Source organism: Sminthopsis crassicaudata, chromosome 3 (genome assembly GCF_048593235.1).
Source record: "Sminthopsis crassicaudata isolate SCR6 chromosome 3, ASM4859323v1, whole genome shotgun sequence".
Classification (NCBI taxonomy): Eukaryota; Metazoa; Chordata; class Mammalia; order Dasyuromorphia; family Dasyuridae; genus Sminthopsis; species Sminthopsis crassicaudata.
In genome coordinates this window covers 281,095,451-281,114,928 of record NC_133619.1, presented here as the reverse complement: position 1 = coordinate 281,114,928, position 19,478 = coordinate 281,095,451, and the positions used below count along the sequence as shown (strand labels likewise).

The 19,478-nt window shown below is 33.4% G+C and overlaps 1 protein-coding gene across 1 annotated transcript in view; it reads right to left on the bottom strand.

The window, feature by feature from the left end:
* Positions 1–19,008, bottom strand: part of TMEM47 (transmembrane protein 47) — a 45,646-nt gene extending 26,638 nt beyond the window's left edge. The window contains exon 1 of the mRNA XM_074300854.1: positions 18,376–19,008. Coding sequence (XP_074156955.1) covers positions 18,376–18,601 — 226 coding nt within the window. The 5' untranslated portion in view covers positions 18,602–19,008. The remainder of the gene's footprint in view (positions 1–18,375) is intronic.
* Positions 19,009–19,478: the final 470 nt, after the last annotated feature.

The window sequence follows — 19,478 nt, the reverse complement described above, 5'->3', positions numbered from 1 at the left end:
TTTCTTCCCAGATTATTTTTACCTTCTGAATATAATTCTTCCTTTGCAACAACAACAACAACAAAATTCGGTTCTGCACGTATATATTGTACCTAGGATATACTATAAGATATTTAATATGTATGGGAATGCCTGTCATCTAGGGAAGGGGGTGGAGGGAAGAAGGGGGGAAATTCGGAACAGAAGAGAGTACAAGGGATAATGTTGTAAAAAAATTACCTATACATATGTACTGTCAAAAAATGTTATAATTATAAAAATTAATAAAAAATAAATTTTATTTTAAAAAAGTGAATACAAGGGATAATGTTGTAAAAAATTATCCATGCATATGTACTGTGAAAAAATAATTATAATTATAAAATTAATAAAAAAAGGAACATTTCCTGATCAACAGGATGATTTCAGAAAGGCCTGGAGAGACTTACATGAACTGATGCTGAGTGAAATGAGTAGGACCAGGAGATAGTTGTATACCTCAACAACAATACTATATGATGATCAATTCTGATGGATGTGGCCATTTTCAAAAATGAGATGAATCAAATCAGTTCCAACAGAACAGTAATGTACAGAACTAGCTGCACCCAGCTACACCCAGAGAAAGAACTGTAGGAGATGACTATGAAACACTACATAGGATACCGAATCCTTCTAATTTTGTCTGCCTGCATTTTGGATTTCCTTCACAGGGTAATTGTACACTATTTCAAAGTCCGATTCTTTTTGTTAGCAAAACAACTGTTTGGACATGTATACATATATTGTATTTAATTTATACTTTAACATATTTAACATGTATTGGTCAACCTGCCATCTGGGGGGGAGGAGGGGAAAAATTAAAACAAAAAGTTTGGTAATTGTCAATATTGTAAAATTGCCCATGCATATATCTGGTAAATAAAAACTATTAAAAATTTTTAAAAAATAATATTTGCTTTCTAAAAATTGTCAGGTAAAACATCATTTTAAATGGACTTTGCATGGAAAATGCTTTGTTACCCTTAAAGCATTATAGAAATATTAGCTCTCATTTTCATTGTCTAAAAACAATCAAGCATAACACATTAACAAAAATGATGTCCCTAAACTGATCATTCTGCTTCATTTAGCAAAATAAAATTATTTTTCCTATCTATTTGTAATGTCTCCCTTTAGTTATCTATAAATGTAGTCATTTGATTTTTTCTAAAGCTATTTAGATATTGAAGACTATAATAAGCACAGAAAATTCCTGTACCCAATAGTTTCCTATGTATCTTACTTATTCTTATTACAAATATTTTATATTTTTAAATTATAATAAAAATAGATTGATGTTGCTTGGATAATCCCATTTTGATCATCTAGAATCATAAGCTAAATATCTTATTAAGGCATAAAGTCAGTTTAACAAGTTTTGAGAATAATAAAATTCACTGAAGAACCATCTTTTTCTTCTAGTCCATAATTGGATTCTATGATTGCTATCCTCCTCACATGCAACTTAAGATGTGTAAGATACATACGTCTAAATTGGAATGAAAAGATCCCATTTTCAATTATAACTCTATCATAAAGAAATGAAAATCTTTACAAGCCAGAACTAGAACTATTCTATTTCCTTAACAAAAAATTTCAAATTCACTATATAATTTCTATGTATAACAATAATTGATATTTTGCTTCTCAGAATTTCAAACATGATATTTAACTAAGTGAAGAGGCAGGTCAATTCTCTGAGAATCTCCACAGTTGTGGATCATAACATCTGAAGGAGTTGCAAAACAGCCTTTACTGATACACGTGTTGCTTGTAGACTGGAAATGAAATAAATTGAAGAGAAAGGAAAGAGAAGAGAGGTCAGGTAATGCAACTGCCTCTCAGTCTCCTTGTATCACCATCACCATCATCATCCTCTCACATGAAGAGATTCATTCTGTAGGTCTGAGTTAGACCTCCAGCAGCGACTGGCAAGTGGCTCCCATATCACAAAACTAGTGAGGTAACAATCTCAGTTTTCCAAGTATTTCACCATAAAATATATTTCTGGACTATATTAGCTAACTTTTTTTCTGTTGGACTGGTAGTTATCAAAATATTTATTGGAACAACAATAATCAAAGGCATATTTTATTTTGTGCATAGATTCCCACAAGTATGAAATAGTAGCAAACTGGTAACAATTTGATTGACTGATTTTTTTCATCTCCTTTACAATCCCAATCATTGAAATATCATAAATTATAGAGATCACTGAGATACTAATGTAATAATATAAATTGGCAGCTAAATGATCATCCAAGTTTGAAAAAAAAAAAACATGCTTTAGGTTTTCAAGGAAAATCCAAATACAATATATTATTCCTCATTTGTCAATGTGGGAAGAACCAGAAATAATAATAAATACTGTTGTTTTTTTTTTAAAAATGATGATCAGGGTGATTTTCAGGAAAGACTGGAAAGTCTTATATGAACTGATACAAGGTGAAATGAGCAAAAGCAGGAGAACATTATATATAGTAACAGTAAGATTATGTGATGATCAGCTGTGATGAATTTAGCTCTGTTTTCAGCAATGCAGTGATCCAAAACAATTCCAATAGACTTGAGATAGAAAATGCCAACAACATCCATAGAAATATCTATGGAAACTGAATGTGTATCAAAGTATAGTATTTTTACTTTTTTGCTTGTTTCCTTGTTCTTTTTTATGTATTTTTACCCCTTTGGTGTCCTTTGTCTTGTACAACATGACAAGTAGGGAAATATGTTTAAAAGGATTCCTCATGATTAATCTATATCAGATTGCTTGCTATCTTGGGGAGGGGAAAATAAAGGAAGGAGGGAGAAAAAATTTGGAACAAAATCTTACAAAAATAAATGTTGAAAACTATCTTTGAAAAAATATTTGAAAAATTCTGAAAACATATTTGAAAAGTTTGAATTTTTTTTGAAAAGAATTTATATTTGAAAGATATTTGAATTTTTTTGAATTTGAAAAAAATAAAAAAATTGAGAAAAAAGATAATACAGAATTTAAAGATAATTATTTAAATATAAGAAAACACATATTTCATCATATAATTCTGCCTCATGAAGAAGAGGTGAAATAGTCATTGATAATGTGAGTATTCTCTGCTTTGCCGTATTCTAGCCCTATAAACTTAGACAAGACATTAACCTCAGTGGCCTTCAACTTCCTCAGTTATCAAAGGAAAGATTTGGATTTGATGGCTTCTAAAGTTCTTTCTAGTTTTATATTTAAACTTTATAAACATGTGATATTACTACATGATAATTATTTTGCATGACACTTAACAAAATGTTAACGAAGAATTACAACAATTTGAAGTATCATAATAATTTATTTAGAAGGGTGGGAGTGCTTCAAAAGTGTGCTTTTTCCAAGGTAACTTGAACAAATATATAAAAATCAATGGTCTACTTTCTTATAGAGGCTTTGAAAAATTTCTAAATTAAACTGCATTTGTTGCAGTAAAGCAAGGTTTTTACTGAAATAAACAGTAGATGAAAAAGTGAAAAATCAAAGTTAATGACTAATTTTAGCAACAATATTTAAGAAAGTTTGTTAGTCATACTAAAATATATATCTTCTTTATAAAAGTATAAAGTATATTTGTAATAATATTTGTTTGTTAGTGTAGGATTGAAGAAGGAAGATAAAAGATGTAGAGATAAAGAAGTATCTTACAAACCTTCAAATAGTTCATTTTCAGGTATGTTTTGAACAGATTTGTTCCAAATGTCAAAGTCCATTTGCCTAGTTCACACAAATATAGAAGAATAAGACGAATGATATTCAGGAAAGAAACGAAATCAGTCTCCTTTCTCTCATAAATTCAGGGAAAGAAACTTCAATCTTAAAATTCATCTTTTTTTTGGCCTTGAATCAAATAATTATCTTGTATGGTAATTACAGTATCAGTCAAATAATTAAACTAGGCAATCTCACTGATGGAAATATTCCCTCCATCAAGGCAAGCAATAATTCATAACTGCTTTCCAAAATTATGAAAATGTTATTAAATTCCTCCTATAGAAGAGAGAGACAGACAGACACACAGAGAGAGAAACAGAGAGAGGCAGAGAAAATCAGAGAGACAGACACACACACATACAGAGAGACATATAGATAAAGAGACAAGAGAGAGATAGAAGCAAGCAGAAAGCCAAGGACAGAGAAACAGAGATTTGTTTTTGTTTTGTTTTGTTTTGTTTTCAATTTTTAGATTGACACCAGACTGTAACTATTCTAGAGTCCATTATCATGATAGAAAGCAAAGAAAAACCAAGTTTCAAGACTAGACTACAGGGGAAGAGGAATTTTGTTGATACATTTTCTGTCAGTTTCTGAAAAGCATTTTTCATAAAGAGGCTGCTCATAATAATTATATTGATGGAGATCATATATGAGACAGACTCTCAACAAGCAGATAAAACATCCTAGTATGACCAAAGATATGAATACAATAACCAAGTCATTTCTGAATGTGTTGGGGAAGGAGAAGGAGAAGAGCAGGAGGAGGAGGAAGAGGAGATGGAGAAAGAAGGGGAGGAAGAAGAGGAAGAGGAGAAGGAGGAAGAAAAGCAGGAAAAGGAGAAGCAGGAAGAGGAGGAGGAAGAGAAAGAGGAAGAGGAAGAGCAAGACGAGGAGGAGAAGGAGAAGAAAAAAAAGGAGACGAGAAAGAAGAATGGAAATAGCAAGAATCAATTTCTTTCTTCAAGTTTTTCAACTGTTCATTAAGGAAAGATAACATTCATAATTAAAATCTAGTTGTAGGGCCTGCAAGGAACTCTTGACAAATATTTTGGGGAATAACCTATTTTGGGAGCACTTGGCAGTAACAATAATTACTTGAACAACAGATTATTCTTTCTTAGTTGATTCTTTCAGAGAGATAATGTTGCAGTGTAATGGAAAGAAAATTAAATTGGGAGTTGTGAAATTTCGGATCCAATCCAAACAGTTATAACTATTCCTGTGACCCTGGATCAAATGTTTGCTTTTAATGGGTTTCAGTTTCCTCATCTGTAAAATAAGAAAGTTGGACTATTTTAGTCTTCAAGACATCTCTTTTGTTCAAAATAGTTTGTGAAGACTGAGAGACTATTGTGAGAATTTTACAAGATTCATTGAAAATATTTATTCACTTGGCCATTTAAGCAATCAATCAACAAATATTACTGAAGTAGCTATTATGCAAGACTCATTGTCCTTGGTGATAGGAATATAATACCCAGAAATGAATCAAATCATTTCAGGTCTTGAATTCTCCTCACTTCCTTGAGAATCCCACAGCTTCTGACTTTCAATGTCTACTGAACTGAAAGAATAACTCTAGAAAGAATAAGACGGCTGGGGATGGAGGTGGAGCAAAAATGGAGGAGAGCCTGGAAGTTGTCTGAGATCTCTCCAGTATTCCTCAGGAACAATATTAAGCCAAGTCTCTAAAAGAATTCCCATTTATGAGAGAGAGAGAGAGAGAGAGAGAGAGAGAGAGAGAGAGAGAGAGAGAGAGAGAGAGAGAGAGATTTAAAAAGTCATCAATTAACTTCCTTAGAAAAAAACTCTATAGGGCTAGATAGATTTGCACATGAATTCTACCAAATATTTAAGGAACAATTATTTCAAGTTCTATATATGCTACTTGGAAAAATAGGAGGAGTCCTACCAAATTCCTTTTATAACACAAATATGGTGCTAATATCTAAGTCAGGAAGAGCCAAAAGAGAGAAAGAAAATTAAAGAGCAATTTTACAAAAAATATTGATATAGTAAATATTTTAAATCAATAAGAAAATAGAAACCATATAACTATCTCAATAGAGGCAGAAGTTTTTGACAAAATGTAACATATATTTCTATAAAACAAAACAAACAGTAGAGAGCATAGGAATAAGTGGAACATTTCTTAAAATGATAAGTACTATTTCAAACCATCAACAAGCATTATAAATGGGGATGAACTTGAAGAAACTTCTTGAAGCAATTAACAACTTTAGCAAAATCATAGGATGCAAAATTAAGCCCACATAAATCATCAGTATTTCAATATATTACCAACAAAAATCAGCAACAAGATGTAGATTCAATTTTAAAACTGTAGACAACATAAAATATTTGAGTCTACATGCCAAGAAAAAACCTGAATTTATAAGAATACAATTAAAAACACTTTTCATAGAAAAAAGTCATATCTAAATAATTGCAAAAAATCATGAGTAGGCTGAATAAATATAATAAAAAATAACAATTATACTTAAACTAATGTATTGACTATCATAACAAACTACTGAAATTTTATTTTATAGAGGTAGAAAAATAATAGTAATATAAATTGGGAAAGACAAAAGACCAAGAATATTAGGAGAGTTAATTTAAACAATATGAAAGTGGCCTAGCCATATAAGATATAAAATTATATTACAAAACAGCCATCATAAAAACTGTTTGCTACTGACCAAAAAATAGAGTGATGAATCAATAGAATACAGTTTATCCATAAGACAAAGTAGTACATGATCATAGCAATCTGCTGTTTGATAAACACAAGGACTACAGTTTCTGGGATAAAAGCTCACTATTTGACCAAAAACTACTTGGAAAATTGGAAAACAGGAATTGCACAAATTAGGAATAGACCAACACTACACACTGTATAAAAGTGAGTACATGATTTAGACTAAAGAGTGATACCATAAGCAAATTAAGAGAATAAGGAATAACTGACCTGTCAGATCTATGGAGAAAAGAAGAATGTATGACCAAACAAGAGACAAGGAATGTTATGAAATACAAGATGGATAATTTTTATTACATTAATATAAAAAGGTTTTACACAAACAAAACCAATGAAAGCAAGATTAGAAATAAAGCAGAAAGATGGGAAACGATTCTTAGAGCCAGTATTTCTGATAAAGGCTTCACTTCTCACATACAGAGAAAACTGAATCAAATTTATAAGACTACAAATTCTCCAATTAATAAATGATCAAGAATATAAGCAGACCACTTTTAAAATGAAGAAATGTAAGGTTATCTATAGTCAAAAAAATAAACTGCTATAAATCACTGTTGATTGAAAAAATATAAATTAAAACAATACCACCTCACACATATCATATAGGCTAATATGAAGAAAAATAAAATGATAAAGATTGAACAACAAATAAGAATTTGGGACATTTATGCATTGCTGGTGGAATTGTAAATTGATCCAGCCATTCTCAAAAGCAATTTGGAACTATGCCCTAAAGGACTATAAAGCTGTGTATACCATTTGCACCAGCAATACCACTATTAGGTTTATGTCCCAAAGAGATCATAAAAATGGAAAAAGAATGTATGTGTACAGTAATATTTTAGTATTTGTATTTTTGTGGTGTTAAAGAATTGGGAATTGCAGGAATGCCCTTCAGTTGGGGAATAGTTGAACAAATTGGGATAAACAAATATAATGGAATAATATTGTTCTATAAGAAATGATGAGAAGATTGATTTCAGAAAATCCTGTAAAGATTTACATGAGTTGATGCTGAGTGAAGTGAGCAGAACCAGAAGAATGTGCATAATAACAGACAATGATCAACTATGATAAATTTAGCTATTCTCAGCAAAACAAAATATCCAAGACAATTCCAAAAGTCTCATGAGGGAAAATGTTATCCACATCCAAAGAAAGAATTGTGGAGTCTGAATGCAAATTGAAGCATGTTATTTTCATTTTTGTTTTGTGTGGCTTTTTCAATTTGTTCTTTTTCTTTTTTCACAATGTGCCTAATGTGGGAATATGTTTCCATGATTGCAAATGTGTAACCTATGTTAGATTGCTTGTGATCTTGGGGATGGGAGAAGAATGAAGAGAGAGAGAAAAAAACTTGGAACTCAAAATCTTATCAAAAGGAATGTTGAAAACTATCATTAAATGTAATTGGGAAAAATAAAATGCTATTTTCAACAAAGATGATATTAAATTTACATTTAAAATGCTTTGTTTTCATTAAGTTGTATTGTATTTTCAAATTAATCTTTCTCCCTTCTTCCTCCACTGAAAAAAGCAAGGGAAAAACCTTATGGATATCATATTCCTTCCCTCTTCTCTTTGCCTGAGAATTTACATTCTATAAGTTCTAATATGAAAGAATTCCTCAGAAATATGCATAACCCTGAGGAACACTGGCGAAAGCACTTTTAAATAATGGATTCATACTTTTTTTGGCCTATAAAACTTTTCACTTAGGTCATTATATTTTTCTTAGTCTAAGTAAGTTGGGTCTGTCACAAAAGAAAAATTGGTCTTCTTTATAAATATCAGTCCAGAGACTGATTCTCCCTGCTTTTATCTTCTGGCCAACAAGAAGAGAGCAGCTGTTTCCTTAGAACAGTAGTCTACCATTAATCAATTAGTTAGCAAGCATGTAACCTATTCTGAAGTGGGAGTTAAACTGGGGTGAGATATTTAAAAATCACATTGGTTAAATTAATATTGCTGAATATTGAGTTTCTGTGAAAAATGTTTTAATGACTACTAAAACACCACTTCAACTGTTTTTGATAGTATTTTTTTCAAACTATTTTTTTAGTTGTTATTTGGAAATCTATCCATATTATCACTATTTTTTTAAGTAATGGAACTTCCCATAAATTGCTTTATTTACAACAGCAACAAGAATAATGCTTGAAAAGAAAAATTTTCTAAGTATATATACTTTTTTAGTTCTGAGTATATGCAAAGAAATCTATTTACATGACTATTATTTTAAAAAATTGCTTTCTAAAAACTTTAACAGAATTATTATTATAAATAGTTTAAAACTTTTTGAATGATACACTTATTATATTGTAATAATATATTTCTTTCTAAAATAGAAATAGATGTATTCTTTCATAAAGTTGCTGTTACCTGGTCTTCCCCAATTTTTGTCAATAACATTACACCATGAACTCAGTCACACAGGCACAAACACTTTTTGTTGTCTTACAGCTTTCCATTTCCCTAAAACAACCTCCATAGAGGCAGCTTGAGGTTAGTGAATAGAATGCTGGCTTTAGAGCTAGGAATAGTTGAGTTCAAATCTATCCTCAGACTCTTGGTAGAGAATTCAACCTTTGGTTGCCTTACTCTTTTCCACTGTAAAATGGGGATAATTATTAAACCAACCTTGTAGGGTTTTGTGAGAATTAAGGGAAATATCTGTAAAATCACTTAGTACAATGTCTGATACATAATAGTCACTATATAAATAATTATTTCCTTCTTTTCCCTTCCCCTACCAAATTCAGTTTGGTTGGCAAATCTTATTAATTGTGCTTTAATAATGTTTCCAATATATATGTCCTCCTTTCCATTTGATTGCCTCACTTCACACTTTTGTTCTTTCTTTCCAAGATCTCATTAACATTGTGTTGAATTTACGTGAGCGCAATCATTACATTTTCTAAACTACATAGTCCTGCAGAATTGATTTTTTTTTTTAGTGAAAAATTGCAGTCATGGGTGTTGAAACACCTTTAGTGTCTCCTCAATGTCTACTAAATTGTAACCATACTTCTTAGCATAGTATTCAACACTCTCCAAAATCTAATATTAATTTACCTTTGTGTGAAAAAAAGCCTAATATAAAGCTGCATTCTATCGTTTTGCACCATTCATGAACCCCATTAATTTGCCAAATTGGACTATTCATTGTTTTCCTATATTTGCTCCTTATTTTCCTATATTTGAGCCATACCATTTCTTCCAAATAGAATTTCTTGATAAATGAAATATTATGGCAAATTCTTGGGAAAGCCCCCCCAAAGAGTTAAATAAATAAATAAAAACATCAACATATTCCATATATCTACTAAAATGACAACTCAAATGTCAACTCTTCCTTGAACTTTTCCTCATTTTCCCAGTTTCAAGTAATCTCTCTTTCTCATGTTATATTTATCACTTTATAGTCTTCTATTTATATAAGGATGGGGTTGACTGGGTAAATCAATCAAATCACTTTACCACAGACAATAGATCATAGAATGGAATATTCTGGTACCTTAATCAGATGGGGAGACATCTCTTATCAATACCTTCACAATTCTACAAATATGCTATATGTTGACCTTCTTGAACATCCTTCATAGGAAAGAAAAGAACAGTGGGGAAAAATGCACGAACTGTAAGACTTTTAAATGAGACCATTCTAACCATCCAAGGCTAATCTAGAGCCTTAAGGGGTCTTGAGACCCTGATGTCATTTCAGAGATTTGTCTGAGAACATGTGTTACAGTTATAATTATTCATATTGCATATATCTTGAGATTCTAATTTACTTGAGGTTGGGATCTCATCTCTTTATGACCCGCTGCACCCATTTCAATTATTTGAACATAAATGTATTCAAGAAATGTTTGTTAGATTGTTATATTAAAAGTTTTTTATATTGGTGATGAAAAAGGACTATCTGATTTAAGTATATTTATAAATTTACTAAGAGAGAATGCAATAAGTCTAACATGAATTCCCTGTATTCTCTGTCTCTGAACCTATGTTTACCTGTATCCCTCTTGTGACTGACTTTCCTTTATCTGAAGATGTTTCTAACTTTAGAACAACAACAACAAAAAATTTGTCAAACCGTCCTATGATAGAAAGAAGTAAAAGAATTAAGGAATTCATTTTTATACATAAGTACACACATTCTGTTTATATAGTATTACCATATTACACTTTGGCAGCTTTCAATAAAGACAGTCAAAATGAATAATTAACCTGAATAACTAAAGATTATCTCTTATAAAACAGATTTTGTTTAATTTATTGAGCAAGCAGTTTAAAATTCACATGGGATTTTACTTGAATGATGAGAGGATATTTTTCTTGCAAAAGGAATACTTGTTATATAATGTTGAACTTTCCTATTAAAGAGAATATGTCAGGGAGCAGTGGATAGAGCACCAACCTTGAATTCAGGGGGACCCGAGTCCAAATTTGGTTTCAGATACTTAACACTTACTAGCTGGGTGACCCTGGGCAAGTCACTTAACCCCAGCCTCAAAAAGAGAATATGTCACACTATCCATATGCCATATTATCCAAACAAGATTTTTTTTTTGATTACTAAGAGATATCAGTAGTAGTATCAGTATCCACAAATATAGACAAAAAAGAAAACAAATGAAGCCTTCTGGAGCACTACATTGAGTAATTAGCCTTGTTTTGGCATTCATATAAAATATAAAAAAAGGCAAGTAACCTATCCTCTGTTCAAAGTTGAGGTGATCAGATCTCATTTGATTATAAGAAATACCATCTATTTCAAGTTTTGTCATATGATGCTTAGAAAATGCCTAGGAACCATTTTTAAATCATTTATCAGATATATCCCACTTAATGTAACTACAATTTCAATTATTTTTAAACATTGCTATCTGTGTTATTTGCTTATTTTTTCATATGAATAAACTATGGCCTACCAATGCTTTTCACAGAGTAGGAATAATACTTATTTGTAGAATGAATGAATTAAAACTACTCAACAAAGACAGCATTTTCATTCCTATTCTCATATTTTTGCAGTTATAAATTGCCATCACTCTTCAGTTTGTAATCACAGAATGCCTTAATTTCTGCCAAAAATGACCCTTTTTGAAATATTTCTTGATACCCCATGTAATTAGTGCTCTCTTTTGAAATTCCTCTGTTCTTTTATACTTATTTAAATTGGTACATTTTATATCTTTTTCACTCCAGGAAAATATAAAGTACTGGGGAGCATAAGTTTTTATAGTTGTAGATCAGATAATGCCTAACATTTAATAAGTGTCCAATAAATGTTTTGTAAATTGTCTTTTCATTTTAAAAGTTTTTGATGCCCTAAAAACATGTTTCCATAAATAGAATATTATTTTCTGTTATTTTGGAAAATGAAGACAAGAACAAACTATGTATCCAATATCACAATTTTCATTTTATTTAAATTGTCTTGAGCATTTGAGGTGACAGATTGGTAGATGACCTAAAATTGTAGTTTTATTGTTTTTTTGCAGAAAATTTGACATTAAAAAAGTAATGATAAATTTTAGCAGAATAAGATAAATTGTAAACATTTTAGCCTAATACTTAAATTCATTCACAACATGATGTTCATCCTACTTTTTCCATTATTTCCCTAAATGTTATATATTACAAAAAATTAATTTCAATCGGCAATTTTCACCCCTAGCAAATGTAGTCAATCCCCATGGCTAAACTAATAGAATTATAGGACCATAACTCTGGAGCTGGAAGGAACTGAGGAGTAGTAGAGAAGATAAATCAACTTGCCTAAATTCATTTAAGCAGTAGATGCAGATTTCGAACCCAGGTCTTCCAACTCCACATTCAACTCTTTCCATTGAACTGTGCTACCTTATGCACTCCTTTCTCATCTTCTCCAGGTCATGTTTTTTTTTCTTTTCTTTCTTTTTTTTTTTTTTTGGGGGGGGGGTGTTCGTTTGTTTTCCTTGCCTTCTTTCCTTAAGTTTAAGATGTATTTACTCTAGAGAGTATGCCCTAATCCCTATAATCGGAAGTGTTATCTTCCCCCCCAAAATTTTTCCAAGGCAACTTTTTTATATTTCTCCTGTACATCATATATATTACAATTGTTATAAATGTTGTATGTTCCCTGGATGACAGTAATTCCTCCTCATGAAAAGAACATTTCTCATTCATCTTTGTTACCTTACTGCCTTAATGGCATTTAACATTCCCTTAATATGTGCTTGTTAGATTGTAGATATTAAATTGCCAAGGAATGTAATACTCAGATGTAATTGTGTAGCTTAAAAAGCACCACAAAGTTTAAGGTAAAGAAATTCTTTTTATTGCACTCTCAAAAATCTGCTGTTTATGAAAGAAGACTTAAATTACTTGTCCCAAAGATTTACCTTTCATTTGATTTATATTACAGAAAACACAATGAAACTCTTTCATAAGCTACCATTAGAAAACAAAATTAGAGCCCACTTTATAAGTGCAATATGTTATACAAGACTTCTATGGTTTTTACTACAGATGTGATAGGAAAACAATATCATAATCCCAATTTGTGTGAGTATGTGCATACACATCTATGAAATGTTGTGAAATGTATTGTGTATGGAATCATACTAAACAAAACATGATTGTAATCTGATACACACTTTCTAAAATAAGCATCAACCATAAATTGTTGAAAAAAAATGACAATAACAGACTTTTTTTTTCTTTAACAGCATGCCTTTGAATATGCATGCTTCTGTGGACTCCCCATTACTCATGTTCATTCAACTTTTAACTTGTAGCAAACTGCTGAAGTATACTTGTATAGGTAGATGAAATTCATATATTCATATTTTAAAGTAAGGATTTTTTACAGGAATAATAATAACTAGCATTTGTATCTCACTTTGAAATCTGCAAAGTTCTTTACAAATATCTACTCATGTTATCCTCATAATTCTGGGAGATAGTGCTCTTATTACCCCCATTTTACAAATAAAAAAAAAAAAACTAATGAAAAAAGTAATTAAATTATTTTCTCAAGACCTCACAGCTAATAGGTATCTGATATGAAGTCAGGTCTTCCTAACTTTAGGTCCAGAATGCTATAAATTATACTATCTAGCTGTCTCCAGTTGATTATGGAGCTGGAAATGAAGGTTTCTAAAGAAAATACTCCCCCCAAAAAAGTATCCATCTCTTTTCTCAATAAATTACAGGAGGTGACTCAGTATGCTAGAGGGAAGAAAACACTGGATTCAAAGGACATGAATTCAACTTATTATTCTCCATTTAGTACTTGTATGATATTGTGAAAGTTAATTTCTCTGAATCTCAGATTTTCTGCTGATATGAAGTTTGAACTGGGATACTAATGCTCTTTAGAAACTCTAAATTCTATGCTGGAATAAATTAAGATATATAGATATTTGGAAGTCTGAGAGACTATGGCAAGACAAAGTTCTGATGAAGTTGAAATGAACTATTTGATTTTCTTTATCCACACTGTATTTTTTGAAGAATTGCTTTTAAGATATATAATTAATTTCAAAGTAGTTGATACTAACTGAAATTGTTGTTTATCAATTTTTTTCATTTGTTTTTGGACTTAACAAAATTGCATTTCTTCTGCTTATGCTATTTTCCAGTAGGAGAGAATATTGTCCTACCAATCTTGCTGAGCTATTTGTAAACATTAGTCAATATCAACTCATTTAAAGCAATGAGCCACAGCTTCCCTGGAGGAAGACACCTTCTGAGCTGGCAATTTTGTTTCACAAGGATGCTTTAGTTTCAACGCCTATATGGATGTTGCATTTATGGACATGAGGCCATCAAATCTCAGAAATTTAGAAATGTTCAGATACTCTGTCAAGGTGGTTGACTAATATTTAGCAGTATGCCACTGAAAGTAGATTTTTGTTTCTACATGTTTAAAAGAAAAAAGATTATTGGGCAAAATGATACCTCAAACTACAGTTTAAAATATTTTTTATTCTTATTTTATGGTTGGAAAAATTTTTTTTGCCTAATTAACATATACTTTAGGAAACTTCCAAAACTATGTTAATGATTCACATTTTTTTTAAAAAGTGGCTATATTTAGAATTTCTCATAAATAGTTATAAATATATTCCTTAGGTGAAGGGGAAGGGATTACCAAATCAATCCACAGTCTGAATATAGATAAATGTACTCCTTGTCTCAAAAGAGGCACAACAGAGGTTAACTATGGTGATCTGATCTTTTGTTGATTTTTGCTTACTCAATAGGTCACTCTGACCTCAGAAGAATAGTCTGGGTTTATTTTTTAAAAGCTATTTAAAATACCACATACTCACAATATACACATTTCTCAAAAAGTCACAATGTAATATTTTTATGACTTAATAAGCTACTAGGCTACAATTTTAGGAATACTCTCTGTGTGTGTATACACATAGAATATATAGTTAGTTGGCATATCTGATCTCTTCTCAGTTCAAGATTATTAACAAAAAGATCAAAACAAAATGATCAAGTAAAAGAGTTATTGTCTTTATTCTCAATAAGTTCATATGAAAATGTTTTGCAAAAGACTACCTACAAACAAGAGGTCTGCCTCATTACACTTCTGAAGAAATCCAGTGAGTCATACCCTTCTGAATATAATATCTTGTACTCTCATGAGCATAAACGTGAATACCAAGTTTGTAGACTTGAAATGTTTTTCTTCCTCTCCACATTGAACCTCATGCTAAATTTCATGCTAATCTTTAGGACACTTATAGAAATATTGCTTTAGAACTGATCACTCAACAATCTGAATTCCTACATCAGAAGAGGAGAGCTTATGGTTGAGAAACATTATGGCTGATTAACCCACTCTCAGGATGAGTATAATTCATACTACAAGTGCTGAAGCTGGCTTCAGCAGGCCCATGTAAACAGAGACATTGCTTTATCTGTTAAAACTGCAAAATGGGTTGCAAACAACAAAGGATGCACAATTTTTATCAAAATTAAAATACTGCATTGAAATAGAAGGGATATACAGATAGGGCATGAACAGAAACAGGGCATGTTGCTGCCAGCATAAATATTCTTGAAAATTTCCTGTTGCAAAAACAAAACAAAACAAAACAAAAAATGAACTTGTCATTTCATGGCAGTTCTAATTAAGACAAAGTTTTTAATTAAGCTTTGAAGATGCTGTTGAGGGCCTTTAAGAAAACTGTCCTTGATAGTGCCTCCTGAAGTAATCCACTTCAAGGAACAATGAAGTCCATCTCTTCAAAGCACCAGAAAAGATGTTTTATCACTGCTTTCTGCAGTTTCTCACAACCAACCAGCTAAAACGCAGCTTGTTATAGAACACAAACAGCAGAGCAAAGGACTGCCAGCTTCTGTGCTGGCTCTCTCTACCTTTTTCATATAGTTAGAAATATTATTTTTTTTTCATTCTCAGAAGTTCACTTGAAATAAAACACACATTCTTACCCACATATTGTAATAATTTGAGGAACAGAAGGGACAGAGTGGTTTTCTTAAATGTCTCCTTCTCCTAAACTAGTAAAGAATGAACAGTAGATGACCAGCATAAAGAGCTTGTTCAGGTCTCCTTAAAATAAAGTAATTACCACTTTTTTTTTTCCAGAACCTTGTTAAATGTAGCTCTTCTGGGATTTTTTTTAATTAAAATAAAGCCAAATTGATACTTATGAACTTTAACAGAAATGAATTTAATCTTAGGAATTTTGGGGGGGAGCCAGTAGAATTGAAAAGGACAATAGTTTCCTTGGATTTTTACCTTGAAGTGTGCCACTTACCTACATTTACATTATGCTCCTGTCTCCTTATTCCCTATCCTCTTTTTAAATTTGTTATTATTATTTAATTAAGTTATACATGTCTGTTGAGGCAATTAAGGAAAGATTAACCAACACTGCATACAGTTCAACAAGCCCAATCTGGCTGCTCTCCATTCCCCACATTCTTTGGAAGTATAAAGAGGGAAGAATGTGAAAATAAAAAGGGGATTTAAGCTGTTATTTTTTTAACCTCTCTGGAAAAAGTCTTTATGCAATCAGGGGGTATTATTTCAGGAGAGAGTGAGAAAGGGGCAAACGCTTCACGTTGCTAAGGAAACATGATGAAGCTGACATTCCTACATAAATTTCCATTTATATTGAAGAGAAGAAATAAAAGGTATTTTCTTCAAAAGTTTGTTGTTACTTAAAGAAGATACTTTAAAGAACTAGTCTGGGTCTTCAGTTGCAAACTATCTTCACTGAAAAAGAGGCTACATAATGTTCTCTTGCCAGTTCCCTAGATGGTCAATTAAAATAACCACCACCAAAAAATTGTTAGTTTATTTTGAGTTGATATTTTCTGGGACCCAAGTGAAAAAGAAAGAGTAAGTCAAGAAAGTCGACCAATTAAAATTACTTTCTTCAATGTCAAGGAAACGAGGACAAAGACAAATCCCAGGGAATCAGTTTTTGTGCTGGTGTGAGTTTGGGGCATAACTTGCCAACATGTGTAGTGAAGCTTCACAAGTTGTCTAAAGAAAGCCTAATCTAAACCATATATAATGAAAACTAACGAGTTCCATCCCATCTCAGTATTTAATGCCCAACGTTGTATTTCCTTAATAGTAAAATCATTTTTGACTGTAATCATCTTTCTTACGGCTTAAAACCAACAGTGAAAGAAACCAGAATAACAATAGTATAGCAACAAGAAAGTAAGAGGCGGCTAAAGAGGACTGTAGCCCATGACAGAGAGAAATACACTTTAGGCCAAAGCTAGGGGGTCCAGTAGGGTCGCGTGGTGGAGGTGGTGAGAAGCAAGGGAGTGAGTGGGTGGAGGAAGAGTGCATATGCAGGCGTGGAAGCTAAACATCCCTAGGCAGAGGGGTTTACCAGAGAAGAGGGTGAGTCACTGACTCTTGCTCTCCTCTCTCTCACCTCCTACCCCATAAAAGGAGGCTAATCATTGCAGCCTACATAAACAACCGGCACTGGAAGTCACAACTTTCTAGTTCACCCCAAAGAAAGAAAAGAGGATTTTTCGGAGATGATGGACGAAGAGGAGAAAAGAAGGGGGGAATCCAGAAAAATCACTTACTGTGCTACCAAAAAAGGAAACAAACCATTCACTCTTCCAGCTAATGTTATTCTTCCAAATCTACAGAGGCATAAAATCCCAAACAAAAACTGAGCTGGGAAAATCCAAGATAATGTAAAGGTGGATACTGAGAGAGGAAAAGAAAATGAACTCAGAAAAATGACTTTCAGAGTAAGAAAGGATATAGAGTGGAACACAGAATTTAGGGAGACCACAGGTCTTTTTTGGGGGGGTGTTTTGTTTTGCTTTTCCACGTTCTAAAAAATGGGAGTGGAGAAGGCGTATAGTTTTTAAACCTCCACATGGTCCTTACCACAAATTATACCAATTAGCAGAAAATAACGTGTTACTTTTGAGTTAGAGAAATGGCTAAATGAACATAGCAATAGTGATGGGGGTGGGGGGGTGGAGGGAGGCACTTGAAGGAGAGTTTAGTATGAGGAAATTTGGCCCAAGGCCTGGGGTGGAATTTTGAGATTTGGGATATGTGATGGGAGAAAGCCAGAGACCCAGGATTAGAGTTGGGAAAGGGCTTGCAGATTATTTGGGAGAATCACCCACACGAGTGCCTGCAGGAGTTAGCCTGTGAGAAACCAGATACCATTTGGGGAAAAGCGGGGTTAGGCGGGGGAAGCACTTCGTGGGTAACAGAAGTAGGGGAGGGAACCCATTCTCTTTAGTAGGGGGACAGATAGGAGCAAAGGGAGGAGCGCGGGGCGGGCGGGGAGGAGGAGGTACATTACAGAAGAGCTCTCACCGCTGCTCAGAGTGGACTCGCAGTGCCAGATGTCTACGTTGGCGGGTTTCCGGCAGCACTCCCACAGGGACAGGTAATATTGATGATCCGCTGTGACCCAGGCCGGGCTCAGTACCGCTCCCAGATCCAGACACAGCGCCAGGAAGATGCATACCAGCCCCACTAGCTTCAGCGGGGTCAGCACCGACACACGTACCTCCTCCATCCCGCTGCCAGCTGAAGCCATGCCCAGGGGAGCCGCCACCAAATCTGTCCCCCAGCAACTCTGGCCCCCTCTTGGGATTAGGAGACAATGCAACAACGCTTCCGGGAGATGGAGGGCGAAAATACGCACAAAATTAAATTAAATTAAACTCCACTAAATAATCATAAAAATAGCAAGCCAATCCTGTTAAGAGTTACACTTTCCTTCCTGCTTCCCTTACTCCACCCCCCAAATCTAGCAGCTTGGATAGGAAGAATGGTCTGGAATGCTGCAGCTGTAAAAGGTAATAGAGGGTGTAGAAGTGTCCTTTTGCTTCTATTCCAGGTGATGCAGCCACTGAAGGCAACCGCGGCATCAGCAGCTCCGAGGTTTGGCTGCCAGTTCCCCAGCGCTTAGCTCTCTAGCTCTCTCACTGTGTACAGTGCCCAGTTTCCAGCTCTGCCCAGCTCGCTTACTCCTCCCATCTCCCCTCCTCCTGTCTGCAGGGAGGCGGGGAGGAGAAAAGGAGGGAGAGAGGGAGGAAAGGGCGGCCGCGTCACTGTCCGGGCTTTGCCAAGGATAGATTAGAGAAAGGCTTATAACTCTGTAGTCCCCCAAGCCTGACAAGGCAAGCAACAGCCGGTGGGGTGGGGTCTCGGCCACAAACTCTTTCTCTCTCATTTACTAGGCTCCTTACTGAGCTGTTACTGGACAATTCCTAGAAGATTCATTGCCCATCCCCCACCAACCCTTTACTTTCTCTGTCACCTCGCCCTCCCCCAAACCATGTCATGTGGTTTTTCTTTTTATAGCAGGGAAGGAGGGGTCCTTTTCTAGAAGGCGTCAGATTTTTAACTCCTCCTAGGTTTCCTATCCGCAGCTGTTGCTGGCAAGAGATTTATCAGCTGCACTGTCAGGA